General features: G+C 45.8%; 1 protein-coding gene across 1 annotated transcript in view; it reads right to left on the bottom strand.

Annotated features, from left to right (window-relative positions):
* TIMP2 (TIMP metallopeptidase inhibitor 2) overlaps positions 1 to 17,665 on the bottom strand; it is an 82,030-nt gene extending 64,365 nt beyond the window's left edge. The window contains exon 1 of the mRNA XM_073606684.1: positions 17,384 to 17,665. Within this exon, the coding sequence (XP_073462785.1) occupies positions 17,384 to 17,519 (136 nt within the window). The 5' untranslated portion in view covers positions 17,520 to 17,665. The remainder of the gene's footprint in view (positions 1 to 17,383) is intronic.
* Between the last annotated feature and the right edge of the window lie 782 nt (positions 17,666 to 18,447).

Genomic DNA, 18,447 nt, shown 5'->3' with positions numbered 1-18,447 from the left:
CAAGGAACATTCTTCCCACTGATCACCGATCTAAGGGTCATTTTTCCCACTGATCACCAATGTAAGCGACGTTCTTCCCACTGATCACCAATGTAAGGGACATTCTTCCCACTGACCACCAATGTAAGGGTCATTTTTCCCACTGACCATCAATGTAAGGAACATTCTTTACACTGATAACCAATGCAAGAGGCATTCTTTCCACTAACCACCAATGTAGGGGACAATCACCCCACTAACCACCAATGTAAGGAACATTCTTTCCACTGACCACCAATGTAAGGAACATTCTTCTCACTATCCACCAATGTAAGGAGCATTCTTCCCACTGACCACCAATGTAAGGGGCATTCTTCTCACTGACCACCAATGTAAGGGGCATTCTTCCCATTGGCCACCAATGTAAGGAACATTCTTCTTACTATCCACCAATGTAAGGGGCATTCTTCCCAATAATCACCAATTTAAGGGAAAGTCTTCCCACTGACCACCAATGTGAGGAGCATTCTCCCTACTGACACCCAATGAAATGGTTTTAGAAGGGCCTCCCCAAGACCTAAAAATTATTGTTAATTTAATCTACCTGGGGTAGAGGTCCAAAGTGAAGTACCAAGTTGATAATAGAAGCATAATCCATAGATCATGTCAGGTTAGGCACTGTTCAGGCACAGCCGTAGCACAGGTAAGGTCAGGGCTGGTAAGAAATGATTGGGAACTTGCAAATGGGCAATAATCAGGTCAAGAGTCCAACCATCAGAATCCAAAGCTCAAGCCAGGTCTGAGTACGTAAAACAGATACAATTTCAGATAAAACACCAAAGCTAACAAAGACCAGGAACAACCTTTTTTAAACAAGCACTATCACAGTGCACCAAGCAGAATTTACATTCAGTACCAGATGACTGGGCAGCACTGTGGCTTTGTGGCTGGCACTTATGCCTTGCAGCGCTGGGGTCCTCAAGTCAACTCCTGGCCAGGACACTATCTGTATAGAGTTTGAATGTTCTCCCTTTGTTTGCATGGGTTTCCTCCCACACTCCAAAGACATGCCGGTAGGTTAACTGTCCTGTCTAAACTGACCCTAGCATGTGCGTACAAATTGGCTATACACACATTATCACATTCTACATGCTGGTCCCCAGCCCAATCAATTTGGGGGGGGGGGTTTGAGGAAAGACCAGGCAACCTACTTCATGAAAAACTCACCAAGAAAATTCTATGGAAAATGTATCGACATTGCCCAGAACCCTGGCCTACACAATCACCGAGACTCCAATATGACTGAATGAACTCTCGGTGACCACGGATAAGCGCAGATGTGGCAAGAAGGGCAAACAGTTCAAAGCAGAGATGACCACCAGATACCCAGGACAGGTGAACAGAAACCAAAACATGAACCTACAGCAACCAATCAGATCAGCTTATAGCCTGTCATACAGAATGCAATCTGATTGTACAATTACCCATTAGAGTTACCAAACTAATGTACTGTAGTATGAGGACAAACCTAAATAACCAATGTATCGAACTGGGCAAGTCCTTGCACTACATAGTTGAGTAGATCTGAAGGAGATTGTATCTGCTGCAGTTGCATGCACTGCCATATGCTTCTACTAACATACTACAGGCATGCTCTTATGCAAAAAAAAAAAAAAACGTTTGTAGCAAGTGTGTTAATGAGCAAAGCACATGACAATCATATGACGGTAAGCATATTAATCACGTTAACATTTCACAGCCTGAATGACGCATCACTGAGAAGTACATTACCATGTAAAGCATAGTCCTCGGCTACATTTTAATCCTTAAGAAAATACTAATTCACTTATTGCAGCTGTTTGTAGTTGAACCCAAAGTACAAGTCCATAAATCCATGCCGTATGTGCGGAAGTATTTTACAAGCATTCCAATCTTTACAAGAAGAAAAAAGCATTCCTTATACAAAGATTGGACAGCTTAAATTTTTTTTCTTAACTGATTCAAAATCGCATTTACCCATCAGGGTCACCTCAATAAAATGTGGAGCTTCGTGTGGAATTTGGGGCCTGCAGGCAATATGATGTTGGGATAGTGACAGCAGAAGTGCCTAATAACTGCTGAGCTTATGGCCAAAGGCAACTGTCATGGCAGCACCAACAAGTGGAATGTTTAGTGGATTGGTACATAATGTATTTATTATGGGCAGAATCATTTTAAAAAAATCATGTCATGTGAATATGCTAATATTCTGCATTCTCTTTTTCAGACAGCAGGTGGAGCTTTAGGCTCCATTTCACATTTTCCAGGCTTAGTTTGCTTCTTTGATGTGACGCTGATGGTTACCTCACCTCAATAAATTGTGGGGCCTGGGCTGGAGTTTGGGGTCTGTAGGCATTATGGTGATTTTTGGATGTGATGGTGGTGTTTACAGAAATCAATAGCTCAAGCTGAAATTTAAAAAGTGATATCAAAATGATTGTAAAGTCTCGTTTTTAAAAAACAAAACAAACATGTTATACTTACCTGCTCTGTGCAGTTGGTTTTGCACAGAGTGGCCCGGATCCTCCTCTTCTCGGGTCCGTCTTCTGTGCTCCTGGCCCCTCCCTCCTGTTGAGTGCCCCCACAGCAAGCAGCTTGCTGTGGGGGCACCTGAGCCGAGTCACAGCTCCCTGTGTCCGTTCAGACATGGAGCCACGACCCGGCCCGTCCCCTCTCTCTCCTGATTGGCTGACTGACTTTGATTGACAGCACCCCCTTCATGAGCAGGCCATTTTTTTACTATTCAGCACCGCGCTACTTTAACTGGTAATCGTGCGGTCATGCTGTATGCAAATTACATTGTTATAATTTTTTTTCACACAAATAGAGCTTTCTTTTGGTGCTATTTGATCACCACTGTTTTTTTTTTTTTCTATTATAATAACAGAGAAAAGAACTGATATTTTCTACTTTCTGTTATAAAACATATCCAATAAAATGAAATTTCTTCATGAATTTAGGCCAAAATGTATTCTGCTACATGTGGCAAGTGCTGCCAGTGATTGGGGCTGATCCTGCTGATACTGTTTTGAGGAACACTATTATAGTTCTGACCGTGACCAGGATTTGGACCCCAACAGACACTATACTAGTAATGATCAATGATCAGCGCAGGGGCGGACTGACCATACGGGCACTCGGGCACTGCCCGCGGGCCCTATGCCACTAAGGGGCCCCATCAGGGTTGCCAGCCTCAATAAAACCAGTATGTAAAAATGTGTGTGTATGTGTATACTGTGTGTGTATATTGTGTGTCTGTATACTGTGTGGCACCATAATCTACTGCCCGGAGGCCCCATAATCTTCTCCTATTGCCCGGAGGCCCTATGAGTTGTCAGTCTGCCCCTGGATCAGCGACTTATAGTGTGACTGTGTTAGGGTGGCAGAAAATCAAGGACTGGCACTAATTGACACTGGCTGGGAGGGATGCTATTCGACTCTAACTGATGCTATCTTACGTCGCTAGTGACACTAATACAGTGATCAGTGATAATACTCTACATCCCAGGCATCACTCAATGGTGGACCACGGTCAGAGTTCAGATCGAGTCAATGTCCTATCTGGACCGCAACGGTACCGCCATTTAGGAGCCGTTCTGCTTAGAGCTGTCTCCGCCGCTGTCATTCTCATTCTCACAGAGCTGACAGCGGGAGGCGGGACATCTCTGGATGCAGGGCGGGGGGGCTGCCTGAGTTAATAAGCAGGTGATTGATTGCTAGGATGCAGGGCAGTCCCAGCAGCCAATCAACAGCTTGCAGCTCCCACCCGCTGGCCAAACTTGCTGTGCCTCCCGTCCTCCTCCCTGTCTGTGTAAAGCCAGGTACACACAAACAGTTTTTATTCGGTAGCACGAAAAAAACTGACAGCTCCGGTCGGAGCCGCTGTACTAACCATGCAAGGTAAGTTCAGCAATCTCTCCAACTGAGCTGTTGTGTTCTGACAGGGGGACAGCCCCCACCCCCCCCCCCCTCCCGCCAGAACACTCCGATCAGCACTCTCTGCCATTGGCTGAGAGCACTGATCGGGAGTCGGTCGGCTGCTGGTTTTCAAGCATGCACGGCCAGCTTCTGTCCGACAGACTGACATACACACGGGCCGAATGTCAGCCGTTTTTTGTGTGAACCAGCTGTTGTCTCCCAACATTCGGCCCGTGTGTATGGGGCTTTAGGAAGGACAGGAGGGGGGTGGGGGGGGGCGATGTGAAGGGGGGCTGAGAACATTAATGGGATCACTGAAAACTGTAATGGAGGGGCTTAGGACAGTCAAGGGGAAAACTGAAGACAGTTAAGGGGGGGGGAGCTCAGGACAGTAATGGAGGGGCTCAGGACGCTTAAGGTGAGGTTCAGGACAGTTAAGGGGGGAGCTTAGGACAGTAATGGGGAGGCTGAGGATAGTTAAGGGAGGGAGCTCAGGACGGTAATGGGAGGGGCTGAGGACAGTAATGGAAGGGTCTGAGGACAGTAATGGAAGGGTCTGAGGACAGTAATGGGGGGCTCAGGACAGTTATTGGAGAGGCTCAGGACAATTAGGACAATTGAGGACAGTAATTGGAGGGCTCAGGACAGTAATGGGAGACTGAGGACAGTATTGAGGGGGCTCAGGACAGTATTGGCAGGGCTTTGGACAGTAATATGGGTCTGAAGACATTAATGGGGTCACTGCGGACAGTAATGGTGGGCTCAGGACAGAAATGGCAGGGCTTAGGACAGTAATGAGGGGCTGAGAACATAATAGGGTCACTGAGGACAAGAATGGGGGGGCTGAGGACATTAATGGGGTCACTGACTGTAATGGTGGGGAGCTGAGGCCTGTAACAGGGGAGGCTGAGAACAGTAATGTGTGGGGGGCCCAGGACAGTAATGGGGGGCTAAGGACAGTGATGTGAGGGGGGCTGAGAACAGTAATGTAAAGGGGGGGCTGAGAAAAGTAATGTAAAGGGGGGCTGAGGACAAAAAAGTAAGGGAGGGGGCTGAGGACAATAATGTAAGGGGGGGCTGAGGACAGTAATGTGGGGGCTCAGGACAGTAATGGCAAGGCTTAGGGGCTAAGGACATTAATGGGGCACTGAGGATAGTAGTGGGGGGCTGAAGACATTTATGGGGTCGCTAATGACATTAATGGGGGGCTCAGGACAGTAATGGAGGGTTAAGGACAGCAATGTGAGGGAGAGGAGGCTGAGGACAATAATGTGAGGGTGGCTCAGGACAGTAATGTGAGGGTGAGGGGGGTACTGAGGACAGTAATGTGAGGGGGGTGACTGTGATGTGAAGGGGGACTGAGGATGCTGATGTAAGAACGGGATTGTGATATGAGGCTCAATTCAGATCAGTGCGTCCGCCAAGGTTTTTTTGTAACCTTGGCCAGATCTGTGCCTTGCCACAATTCTGTCTCTGAGCTCTTCAGACAGTTCCTTTGACCTCATGATTCTCATTTGCTCTGACATGCACTGTGAGTTGTAAGGTCTTATATAGACAGGTGTGTGGCTTTCCTAATCAAGTCCAATCAGTATAATCAAACACAGCTGGACTCAAATGAAGGTGTAGAACCATCTCAAGGATGATCAGAAGAAATGGACAGCACCTGAGTTAAATATATGAGTGTCACAGCAAAGGGTCTGAATACTTAGGACCATGTGATATTTCAGTTTTTCTTTTTTAATAAATCTGCAAAAATGTCAACAATTCTGTGTGTTTCTGTCAATATGGGGTGCTGTGTGTACATTGAGGAAAAAAAATGAACTTAAATGATTTTAGCAAATGGCTGCAATATAACACAGAGTGAAAAATTTAAGGGGGTCTGAATACTTTCCGTCCCCACTGTGTACTGGAATTTTATTTGTTTATTTATTTTTTATACTAGTAATGGCGGTGATCAGTGACTTATAGTGGGACTGCGATATTTGCGGTGGACAATCTGACATGAACTGATACTTTGTGGGAACCAGTGACAGCACTAAAAATATGCGCTGGAACTGTACTAATGACACTGGCTGGGAAGGGGTTAAACATCTAGGGAGATCAAAGGGTTAAATGTGTGCCTAGCCAGTGTTTATGTGTGTGCTGTGAGGTGCTCTGACTAAGGCAGGGGTCTGTTTTGAAACAAAGGGCCAGTTTACTGCCCTTCAAACCTTAGGGGGGCCGGACTGTGGCCAATGGGAGTGGAAAATGCCCTGGCATCAATGGGAGTAAACAATGCCGTAGGCTTGGTGGAGAATGGGAGTAAATAAAATTGCACCATTGTTGTCAGTGGGAGGAATAGTGTCCCATTTTTGGTGTCAGTGGGAGAAAAAGTGCCCCATAATTGGTGACAGTGGGCAAATTCGTTCCCCATTTCTAGTGTCAGTGGGAGGAATAGTGCCCCAAGGGACAGCAAAAGCAAGCACAGGGCCACATTCAGCCCTTGGGCCGCGGTTTGGAGACCCCTGGACTAAGGCATGTGCTGGATTTTTTATTCCCTGCTTTGCAGGGAAACAAAAACAACCACATCGCCACTGACAGGACAGAGCTCTGTATTGTTAATATATGCAGAGCTCTGTCCTGTCTTCCTCCTCGTCTAATCACAGAATAGCCACCGCACCAGCGGCGAACGCACGTGCCCACTAGCCGGAAATGCAGAATCACATATATTTATACACAGTGCCTTGTAAAAGTATTCACACCCCTTGAAATTCTCCACATTTTGTCATGTTACAACCAAAAACGTAAATGTATTTTATTGGGATTTTATGTGATAGACCAACACAAAGTGGCACATAATTGTGAAGTGGAAGGAAAATGATAAATGGTTTTCCAAATTTTTTACAAATAAATATGTGAAAAGTGTGGCGTGCATTTGTATTCAGCCCCCTTTACTCTGATGCCCCTAACTAAAATCTAGTGGAACCAACTGCCTTCAGAAGTCATCTAATTAGTAAATAGAGTCCACCTGTGTGTAATTTAATCTCAGTATAAATACAGTTGTTCTGTGAAGGCCTCAGAGGTTTGTTAGAGAACCTTAATGAACAAACAGCATCATGAAGGCCAAGGAACACACCAGACAGGTCAGGCTGTAGAGAAATTTAAAGCAGGGTTAGGTTATAAAAAAATCCCAAGCTTTGAACATCTCACAGAGAACTGTTCAATCCATCATCTGAAAATGGGAAGAGTATGGCCCAACTGCAAACCTACCAAGACATGAACGTTTACTGTACAAAATAAGGTCCGTTGGCATGGACCATAGGGTGAGTACATGGATTGAAAACTGGCTACAAGGGTGAGTTCAGAGGGTGATGATAAATGGGGAGTACTCAGAATGGTCAGGGGTGGGTAGTGGGGTTCCCCAGGGTTCTGTGCTGGGACCAATCCTATTTAATTTGTTCATAAACGACCTGGAGGATGGGATAAACAGTTCAATCTCTGTATTTGCAGACAATACTAAGCTAAGCAGGGCAATAACTTCTCCGCAGGATGTGGAAATCTTGCAAAAAGACCTGAACAAATTAATGGGGTGGGCGACTACATGGCAAATGAGGTTCAATGTAGAAAAATGCAAAATAATGCATTTGGGTGGCAAAAATATGAATGCAATCTATACACTGGGGGGAGAACCTCTGGGGGAATCTAGGATGGAAAAGGACCTGGGGGTCCTAGTGGATGATAGGCTCAGCAATGGCATGCAATGCCAAGCTGCTGCTAATAAAGCAAACAGAATATTGGCATTAAAAGGGGGATCAACTCCAGAGATAAAACGATAATTCTCCCGCTCTACAAGACTCTGGTCCGGCCGCACCTGGAGTATGATGTCCAGTTCTGGGCACCAGTCCTCAAGAGGGATGTACTGGAAATGGAGCGAGTACAAAGAAGGGCAACAAAGCTAATAAAGGGTCTGGAGGATCTTAGTTATGAGGAAAGGTTGCGAGCACTGAACTTGTTCTCTTTGGAGAAGAGACGCTTGAGAGGGGATATGATTTCAATTTACAAATACTGTACTGGTGACCCCACAATAGGGATAAAACTTTTTTGCAGAAGAGAGTTTAACAAGACTCGTGGCCACTCACTACAATTAGAAGAAAAGAGGTTTAACCTTAAACTACGTAGAGGGTTCTTAACTGTAAGAGCGGCAAGGATGTGGAATTCCCTTCCACAGGCGGTGGTCTCAGCGGGGAGCATTGATAGCTTCAAGAAACTATTAGATAATCACCTGAATGACCGCAACATACAGGGTTATGTAATGTAATACTGACACATAATCACACACATAGGTTGGACTTGATGGACTTGTGTCTTTTTCAACCTCACCTACTATGTAACTATGTAACATGGCCGTCCACCTAAACTGACAGGCCGGGCAAGGAGAGCATTAATCAGAGAAGCAGCTAAGAGGTCCATGGTAACTCTGGAGGAGCTGCAGAGATCCACAGCTCAGGTGGGAGAATCTGTCCACAGGACAACTATTAGTCGTGCACTTCACAAATCTGGCCTTTATGGAAAAGTGGCAAGAAGAAAGCCATTGTTGAAAGAAAGCCATAAGAAGTCCCATTTGCAGATTGAGAAAAGCCATGTGGAGGACACAGCAAACATGTGGAAGAAGGTGCTCTGGTCAGATGAGACCAAAATTGAACTTTTTGGCCTAAAAGCAAAGCGCTATGTGTGGTGAAAAACTAACACTGCACATCACACTGAACACACCCTCCCCACTGTGAAACATGGTGGTGGCAGCATCATGTTGTGGGGATGCTTTTCTTCAGCAGGGACAGAGAAGCTGGTCAGAGTTGATGGGAAGATGGATGGAGCCAAATGCAGGGCAATCTTACAAGAAAACCTGTTAGAATCTGCAAAAGACTTGAGACTGGGACAGAGGTTCACCTTCCAGCAGGACAACGACCCTAAACATACAGCCAGAGCTACAATGGAATGGTTTAGATCAAAGTATATTCATGTGTTAGAAAGGCCCAGTCAAAGTCCAGACCTAAATCCAATTGAGAATCTGTAGCAAGACATTAAAATTGCTGTTCACAGACGCTCTCCATCCAATCTGACAGAGCTTGAGATATTTTGCAAAGAAGAATGGGCAAAAATGTCCCTCTCTAGATGTGCAAAGCTGGTAGAGACATCCCAAAAAAGAATGAGTCAAAATATTGACTCGGGGGGCGCTATACAAATGTACCCCACACTTTTCACAGATTTATTTGTAAAAAATTTTGAAAACCATTTATCATTTTCCTTCCACTTCACAATTATCTGCCACTTTGTGTTGGTCTATCACATAAAATCCCAATAAAATACATTTACGTTTTTGGTTGTAACATGACAAAATGTGGAAAATGTCAAGGGGTATGAATACTTTTTCAAGGCACTATACATGATTCTGCACGCAGCAGTCACCCTGTAGCAGTAGATCTACAGGAGGCGGGTCGCTAAGTGGCTATCAAGTGTATGTGTGCTGATCAATGTATATGTGTATACTGCAGACAGATGAACGTAAACAAAGCATTGTTTCTACCTGTTCTAAATGCACAGGGAATGGACTCGATTGAATTCACTGGAAAGTCCAAACAGCTGACATGTAGGACACCCCAATGAGTATTCTGGGATGTCTCATCCTGTGCTATGGACTCCTCTAGAAAAACACTGCAGAGCAATGTTATGGTGAAACAACAATCATGTTTACAAAACAATTATTTCTAAACAAAAACGTTGGAGTACATGCTTTAAAAACATACACAGTTTTATTGCATAAGGAAAAGGACAGTATTCTGAAATGTGATTTGCTGCCACAAGTTACATCAGTTTTACCACAAAAAAAAAATTAAAAAAAAAACGTAAATGTATGCTTAGTCCTAACTTTCTATTTCTAGATAAAGTAAGAAAAGGATTAGAGACCCTGCCAGGTTTTTTATAGCTGTCTGTTGCTCCATTAGAGACATTTCCCTCACTTCCTGTCCAACTGACAATATTGCACCAGACAGGAAGCTCTCCAACAGCCACACAGACAGACGTATTTGTCACCATGACAAAAAGTGAAATGTCTCTAAAGCTGACCACACACGATATATTCTGATTGCACAATCCCTTTTAGATCTACCAACAACTATATGATGGCCGGCACACAAAATGGCATTTACCGCTTGCCGACCAGCCGCAGCAGTTGTACTGTGGCAGAATGGCACAGGCAGGTGAATCGCCGTTATGTTACGGCGGTTCCAAAGGTGGCCACCAGGGGCGCGCGCACCCGCTGCTCGCCCCCCGGAGCCGATGCGAGTGCCCGGCGGTCTCGATGACGGCCGGGCTCCCGCGATCGCTCGTAACACAGGGAGAACCCGGGATCTGTGTGTGTGAACACACAGATCCCGGTTCTCTGAGGGGAGAAGTGACAGATCGTCTGTTCATACAAAGTATGAACAGCGATCTGTCATCTCCCCTAGTCAGTCCCCTCCCCCCCCCCCACAGTTAGAACACACACCTAGGGAACACAATTAACCCCTTGATCGCCCCCTAGTGTTAACCCCTTCCCTGCCAGTGATATTTACAGTAATCAGTGCATTTTTATAGCACTGATCGCTCTAAAAATGCCAATGGTCTCAAAAATGTGTTAAAATTATCCGACGTGTCCGCCATAATGTCGCAGTCACGATAAAAATCGCAGATCACTGCCATTACTAGTAAAAAAAATAATAATAATAATAAAAATTATATAAATATAGCCCCTATTTTGTAGACGCTATATCTTTTGCGCAAACCAATCAATATACGCTTATTGCGATTTTTTTTTACCAAAAATATGTAGAAGAATACATATCGGCCTAAACGCAGGAAAAAAAAAATTATATATATTTTTGGGGGATATTTATTATAGCAAAAAGTAAAAAAATAATGCGTTTTTTTTTTCAAAATTGCTGCTCTTTTTTTGTTTATAGCGCAAAAAATAAAAAACGCAGAGAAGTTCAAATACCACCAAAAGAAAGCTCTATTTGTGGGGAAAAAAGGACGTCAATTTTGTTTGGCTACAACGTCGCACGACCGCGCAATTGACAGTTAAAGCGACGCAGTGCCAAATCGCAAAAAGTGCTCTGGTCGGGAAGGGGGTAAAATCTTCCAGGGCCGAATCGGTTGAAATAGTTGTAAAGGCAGAAACTTTTTTTATCTTCATGCATTAAAGTGATTGTAAAGGCTCGTTTTTTTTTTTTTTTTTCTAAAAATAACAAACATGTTATACTAACCTCTGTCGCAGTTGGTTTTGCACAGAGCAGCCCAGATGCTCCTTTTTTTGGATCCCTCTTTGCTGCTCCTAGCCCCTCCCTCCTTTGAGTGCCCCTCAGCCAGCTGCTTGCTACAGGGGACACCCAAGCTGAGTCAGAGCTCCGTGTATCCATTCAGACACCTGGCCCTGCCTTCTCTCTCTCCCCTGATTGGCTGACTAACTTTGACTGACAGCCGCGGGAGCTAATGGCGCCTCTGCTCTGTCTCAGCCAATCAGGAGGAGTGTCCTGGATGGCTGAGGGGATCATGGACATCACTGGAGAGAGAAGGGGCTCACGTAGGTAATTAGGGGGGTGCTGGGGGGGGAGGCTGCTACACACAGAAGGTTGTTTTATCTTAATGCATTAGGATAAAAAAATTTCTGCCTTTACAACTCCTTTAAGATAAAAAAACCTTCTGTGTGCAGCAGCCCCTCTCAGCCCCCCTTAAACTAGACTGAGCCTCATCTTAATCCAGCGATGTTGCACCAGAGACTCGGCTGTCCAGGACTCTTCCTCCTCATTGGCTGAGACAGCAGCAAAGTGTCATTGGCTCCCGTTGCTGTCAATCAAGGTCAGTAAGCCAATGAGGAGAGCGAGGGGGTGGGGCCGGGCCATGGCTCCGTGTCTGAATGGACACAGGGAGCTGTGGCTCGGGTGCCCTCATAGCCGCTATCTGAGGACGTCATTGGACGAAACGTGCGTAGAGTGGGGCAGAGACACTGATGATATCACGTGTAGTGGTCGGAGCCTGTGTTGTGTTACACGACCGGGGTACAGCGACTTCTTTGAGCTGAGCGTCTTATCCTTAGTGCCGAGCAGGCACTTGGAGCATGTGAGTGCAATAGCATTGATTTTAATAAAGCCTGTTAAAACTTGATTTCAACATGCAGGGATATGCTATTAGCGGACCTCCAGCTGTTGCAGAACTACAATTCCCATGGGGCATAGCAAGACTCTGACAGCTACAAGCATGACATCCAGAGGCAGAGGCATGATGGGACTTGTAGTTTTGCAAAAGCTGGAGGTTGGCTAATTGCATATCCCTGCTCTATGGGAAGCCTCCCCTCTCTTTTCTTTTTACTCATTCTATGTCAAATGGCCTGATGAGACTGATTGATAAATACATTGAAGTACTTGGAGATATTGAGCTTACTTGCTAGTTTATAATCTTACCAGCTGATTCATTCGGTGAGTTTGACCTAGTGAGATTGGTGAAGGACTCACACTGTGGTGGAAGCACTGTGGGATCTCTGTGGAAATTGGCATTGTATTTCACTTTTTCTTTCAGGAATTTTTTCATACAATTTGGATTTTTAGTCACTTTTTGGAACACTATAAGATTACTGGTGTATGTTATGATTCTAAAAGACACTTGAGTATTTTTGCACTAGGAATAATTTTTTACATAGATCAATTTTTATACAGATTTATTATTGCATGTTTTTTGCACATACTTTGTTTGCACTTATATATTTTGCACTTTATTTTGCATATTTGCACAGTATGTTATACAATCACTATTAGGATCATACATTTATAGCATGACTATACGTTGTAGAGTGTTGGGGACCTGCGCTAATCTCTTTCCTGCCCTCTCGTAGCAAGCTGCTTGCTGTGGGGGCACTCAACGGGAGGGAGGGGCCAGGAGCGCCAGCGAGGGACCCGGGGAAGAGCAGGATCAGGGCCGCTCTGTGCAAAACCAACTGCAACTGGGCAGGTAAGTATGACATGTTTGTCATTTTTAACCAAAAAATACAAGACTTTAGTATGACTTTAAATACCTTTCACAAGGATATAAATCTATTTTGTGTGAACCTAAATGCATTTGCAAACCCAGATAATATCTTGTAAAAGGAGCAGTGACATCATCACTGTGCTGCACATAGCCTTTGCAAAGGCTGTGGAAGGGGCCCTGCAGCTCTACCCACTATAGGCTGCCTATAGAAAACTAAAAGGAGGGGGCGGAGACAAGACAGTCACCCTGCACAAGCAGAGAGAGCAGAGCCATGGGAGGGAACAAACAGACTCCACCCACTACAGGCTGCCTGCAGAAAACTACAGGAGTGGGCGGAGACCAGACCAGTCACCCTGCACAAGGGGAGAGAGCAGCAGTGACCGGTCTTTTTTTACAGGAAGTAAAGTTACACACTGGATTACGGCACAGATCTGGAGGAAATACGTAAAGCACACCAAAATTCAAGAAGAATACACACAATGAATGTATTTAGATGATATCTGCTGATCCCAGAGTTCAGGTAATATTCAATATAATAAGATTCTAATTCAGATCAGTCTGATTTGGTAAGAAAATAATATACGTGTTTTTATTTCTTGTGTTCTTTGTGTCTCCCCGCCTCTTAATAAATGAAGCAGATTATCCTAATCTTTAGAAAGTCTGAGCTCCATGTTTCTACAAACACCGACAGTCCGCACTCCAATACACACACTTCGGAATTTCAAAAATGATCTGCAGAGCCAAAACCTAGCTTGTGGCTCGCTGCACACAGCCTGTTTATTTCATCCTCTATTACAGTCAACTGGCAGCTCCATGGCACATATCAAGCAGACATGCCAAGTCTCCTGGCTCCATCTCCAATCTATAGAGATAATCACAACTGTAACCGTTTCTGAGCAATTGTAGGCGGCTCTACTCAACAAAACCACAGAGAAGGACTCCCATCTCATCATCAGCCAAAAAGAGCAACGACACAACACACAGAATGTTCTACCAACAGCAGAACAGCAGGGGTATTGATCAGAGATAGATAGATAGATAGATAGATAGATAGATAGATAGATAGATAGATAGATAGATAGATAGATAGATAGATAGACAGACGATAGACATATGGACAGTCATACGAACCGGAAGATAGATAGACAGACAGACTGATAGAAGATAGATAGATAGATAGATGATACACATATAGATAGATAGATAGATAGATAGATAGATAGATAGATAGATAGACAGACGAATAGACAGGCAGATAGACGGTAGACATATGGACAAGAAAGATAGACAGACAGACTGATAGAAGATAGATAGATAGAGAGATAGATAGATAGATAGATAGATAGATAGATAGATAGATAGATAGATAGATAGATAGATAGATAGATAGATAGATAGATAGATAGATAGATAGATAGATAGTCATACAGACCGGAAGATAGATAGACAGGCAGACAGGCTGATAGAAGATAGATAGAAAAAGAGGTAGATAGGAGATAGATAGATAGATAGATAGATAGATAGATAGATAGATAGATAGATAGATAGATAGATAGATAGATAGATAGATATGAATAGATATGAATAGACAGGCAGATAGACAGATAGAGGGACAGCCAGAAGGACTGGAAGATACTGTAGGTAGATAGATATGTATAAAGTACATATAGTATATTGCTGATTCTACGTGATTCAATATGAAATTATATATAAACCCAAAGTTTTTTGTTTTTTTAATATTTTTTAGGACTAGTTAATACCCCTGTTTTTATGGCACAGGAGGGAATTCCCTTCTCTTCCTGTCTTGTAGACACAACAGGAAATGACAGGAAATCCATCCAAAGCCTTCTCTCTGTTCATAACTAAAATACAAGTTTTCACTTTAGATACTTTAATATTAAAATTCTCAACACAATCAGTATGATTCCTCCCCTCCCCCTACCATGTTGGCTGCTTCAGGCTATCAGCATCCATACAAAACTGAACTATGACTTTTATTTGGCTGTATAATAAATGGGCACAAAGAGGTTTCACATGACAAATCTGAATTTGGACTATTTGCTGGGCATGAACCCTAAATGTGATATCAGGAACATTGCATTGATGGTGTTACCACAGGCCCCTCTAATTTCCTTGCACATTTCTTCTATTGGCTCTACTGCTAACCTGTGCCAAGAAGTGCAAAAAGTTTGGCCAATGATATGACAACCTACAGCTTCACCAGCAGCAACGGAAGCACTGAGGGGGTCTCCCACCAACAAACAGTACTGAAAATTGTCAGTGTGCCTCGGCCATCCTAAATACAGATTCATCATCAAACCTCTGCAACTATCCCACTGTGATAAGAAAGTTTTAGAATTCTGTTGCAATGAAACAAAATTGTTACAATAACTCTACATTGTATCAGTCTGAAACCCAACAACAAACAAGGAATATACAGTCATTTACTAGTCCTTAGGCTGACAGACTGGCAAAAAATTTTGTGGTGATAATCAGTTTTGTTTTTTTTTTATAGCGATTTCTCACATATAGATTTGGTATTGGATCGCCAACTTCTACATTTTTAAGTGATTTGTTGCTTCGATGCTCAAAATCTGAGATTTAATGGCGTTATGGAATGTCGCTCCAATCGCTGAAGTAGGAGAGCACGGCCCAAAGCTGTAGCTCTTTCATCAGCGACTTCAGCAACTTAATTGCTGGCTGCATTGCTGGCATTAGCGACTTGTAGGACCGATGAATCTCTGCTATAAAATCGCTTGTCTGACATAATTTTTTACAAAACTGCTCCCTTGCAGTGGGTTCCCATCAGAGTCCCCATTACATCAGGGTTTCCATCCAAGCCCCCTTATATCGGGGTTTCCATCAGACCACCCCCTACATCAGGGTCCCCATCAGAGCCCCCCTTATATCAGGGTCTCCATTAGAGTCCCCCTTACAGCCCCCCTTACACCAGGGTTTCCATTTGAGCCCCCCTTACATCAGGGTTTCCATCAGACCACCCCTTACATCAGGGTCCCCATCTAAGCCCCCCTTACATCAGGGTCCCCATCTGAGTCACCATTACATTAGAGTACCCCTCTTGCATCAGGGTCCCCATCAGAGGCCCCCTTACATCAGGGTCCCCCATCAGAGCCCTTCTTATATCAGGGTCCCTATCAGAGCCCCCCTTACATCAGGGTTTCCATCAGATCACCCCTTACATCAGGGTCCCCATCTGAGTCCCCCTCTTGCATCAGGGTCCCCATTAGAGCCCCCTATACATCAGGGTCCCCACCAGAGCCCCCCTTACATCAGGGTCCCCCTCTTGCATCAGGGTCCCATTACATTAGAGCCCCCTTTACATCAGGGTCCCCATCAGAGCTCCCCTTACCTCAGGGCCCCCAACAGAGCACCCTTTACATCAAGGTCCACATTGACACATTGGACCCTGATGTAAGGGGGGGGGCTCAGGTGGGGACCATGATGTAAGGCGGACTCTGACAGGGACCCTGATTTAATGGGTGACTGTGACAGGGACCTTGATGTTAGGGGGACTCTGATGGGGACCCGGATGTATAAAGAACTAAGATGGGGACCCTGATATAAGGGGGGAGCTCAGATGGGGACCCTGATGTAAGACAGACTCTGACAGGGACCCTGATGTAATGGGTGACTGTGATGAGGACCTTGATGTTAGGGGGACTCTGATAGGGACCCTGTTGCAAGGGGGTTTCTGGTGGGGACCTTGATATAAGGGGGGACTATAATGGGGTCTCAATGATGGGGAATGTGATGTAAGGGGGAACTCTCAGGAGATACCTGATATAAGTGGGGCCTCTGATGGGAATCCTAATGTAAGAGAAGACTCTGATGGGGGGCTGTGCTGGGCAACCCCTTGTAAGCAGAACTCTGATGGGAACCTTGAAGTAAGTGGAGACTCTGATAAGGTCCCTGATGGAAGGGAGTTTGATGGTGAACCTGACATAAGTAGGACTCTGCTGGGGGCACCGGATGTAAGTGGGGATTCAAATTTTTTTTGGCCCCCGAATATTTGCTGAATATATTTGGCCCTAGTACTGAAAAGTTTAGAGACCCCCGATTTAAAGGACTTCTCAGCTCCCATCATCCCTCCCAATGCCAGCCGCTGCCCAGCTGTGCCAGATGCCAGAAGATCCGCGGGTGGCTCCTGCGCTGCGCTAATGTGCGTTCTGCCCTGCACGCGCTACCCTCCGCTCCGCACCATCCCCTCCGCTCCGCACTATGCCCCGCTCTGTACCCTCCGCTCCGCACTATGCCCCGCTCTGTACCCTCCGCTCCGCACTATGCTCCGCACCATCCCATCCGCTCCGCACTATGCCCTGCTCTGTACCCTCCGCTCCGCACTATGCCCCGCTCTGTACCCTGCGCTCCGAGCTCACATCTCCGGCCTCACCTATGTCGGCGTTGCAGAAGGCCTGCTGGGGGTGTACGGGGGAGCAGCTGCAGGCGTCGGCCAGGCGATCCGAGGACCAGAGCAGGAACAGAAGGGCCACGGGGGCCAGGAGGCCGGTGACCGGGGCCGACCGCATTCTCAAAGCCGCATGTAGATCCCGGGGAGAGCAGATCGGTGTCCCGGGCGCGGTGTGCTGTGTACGTCTCGCCTGCTGCTCGGGGATGTGACTCCTCCCCCTGGGCGCTCCGCCAGGACCCTCCGTACTGGGTGACGGGAGGATGGAGATGACGGAGGAGGGGGAGGGGGGGATGCTGCAGACACGAGACTGTCACTCATCATCCCGGGAAGAGGGGGAGGGGGACAGACACCCGGATCCGGGCAACTTTCCTCATTTCTGCGGAGACACAGACAGAGGGGTCCCTACAGGAGTGTGTCCGTGGAGAGGGGTCCCCAAAGGACTGTTAATAGAGAGGGGTCCCTATAGGACTGTCCATGGAGAAGGAGAGGGGTCCCTAAAGGACTGCCAATGGAGGGGGGTCCCTAATGGAATGTCCATGGAGAGGGGTCCCTAAAGGACTGTTAATGGAGAAGGGTCCCTATAGGACTATCCATGGAGAGGGGTCCCTACAGGAGTGTCTGTGGAGAAGGAGTGGGGTCCATAAAGGACTGTCCATGGAGAGGAGTCTCTAAAGGACTGTCCATGGACAGGGGTCCCTAAAGGACTGTCCATGGAGAGGGGTCCCTAAAGGACTGTTAATAGAGAGGGGTCCCTATAGGACTGTCATGGAGAGGGGCCCCTAAAGGACTGCCAATGGAGAGGGGTCCCTAAAAGAATGTCAATGTAGAGGGTTCCCTACAGGAGTGTCTGTGGAGAAGGAGTGGTGTCCCTAAAGGACTGTCCATGGAGAGGGGTCCCTAAAGGACTGTTAATGGAGAGGGGTCCCTACAGGAGTGTCCATGTAGAGGGTTCCCTATAGGACTGTCCATGTAGAGGGTTCCCTATAGGACTGTCCTCTAAATGATTGTCCATGGAGAGGGGTCCCTAAAGGAATGTCCATGGAGAG

Source organism: Aquarana catesbeiana, linkage group LG12 (assembly GCF_042186555.1).
Source record: "Aquarana catesbeiana isolate 2022-GZ linkage group LG12, ASM4218655v1, whole genome shotgun sequence".
Classification (NCBI taxonomy): domain Eukaryota; kingdom Metazoa; phylum Chordata; class Amphibia; order Anura; family Ranidae; genus Aquarana; species Aquarana catesbeiana.
This window is presented reverse-complemented; position numbering and strand designations above follow the sequence as displayed.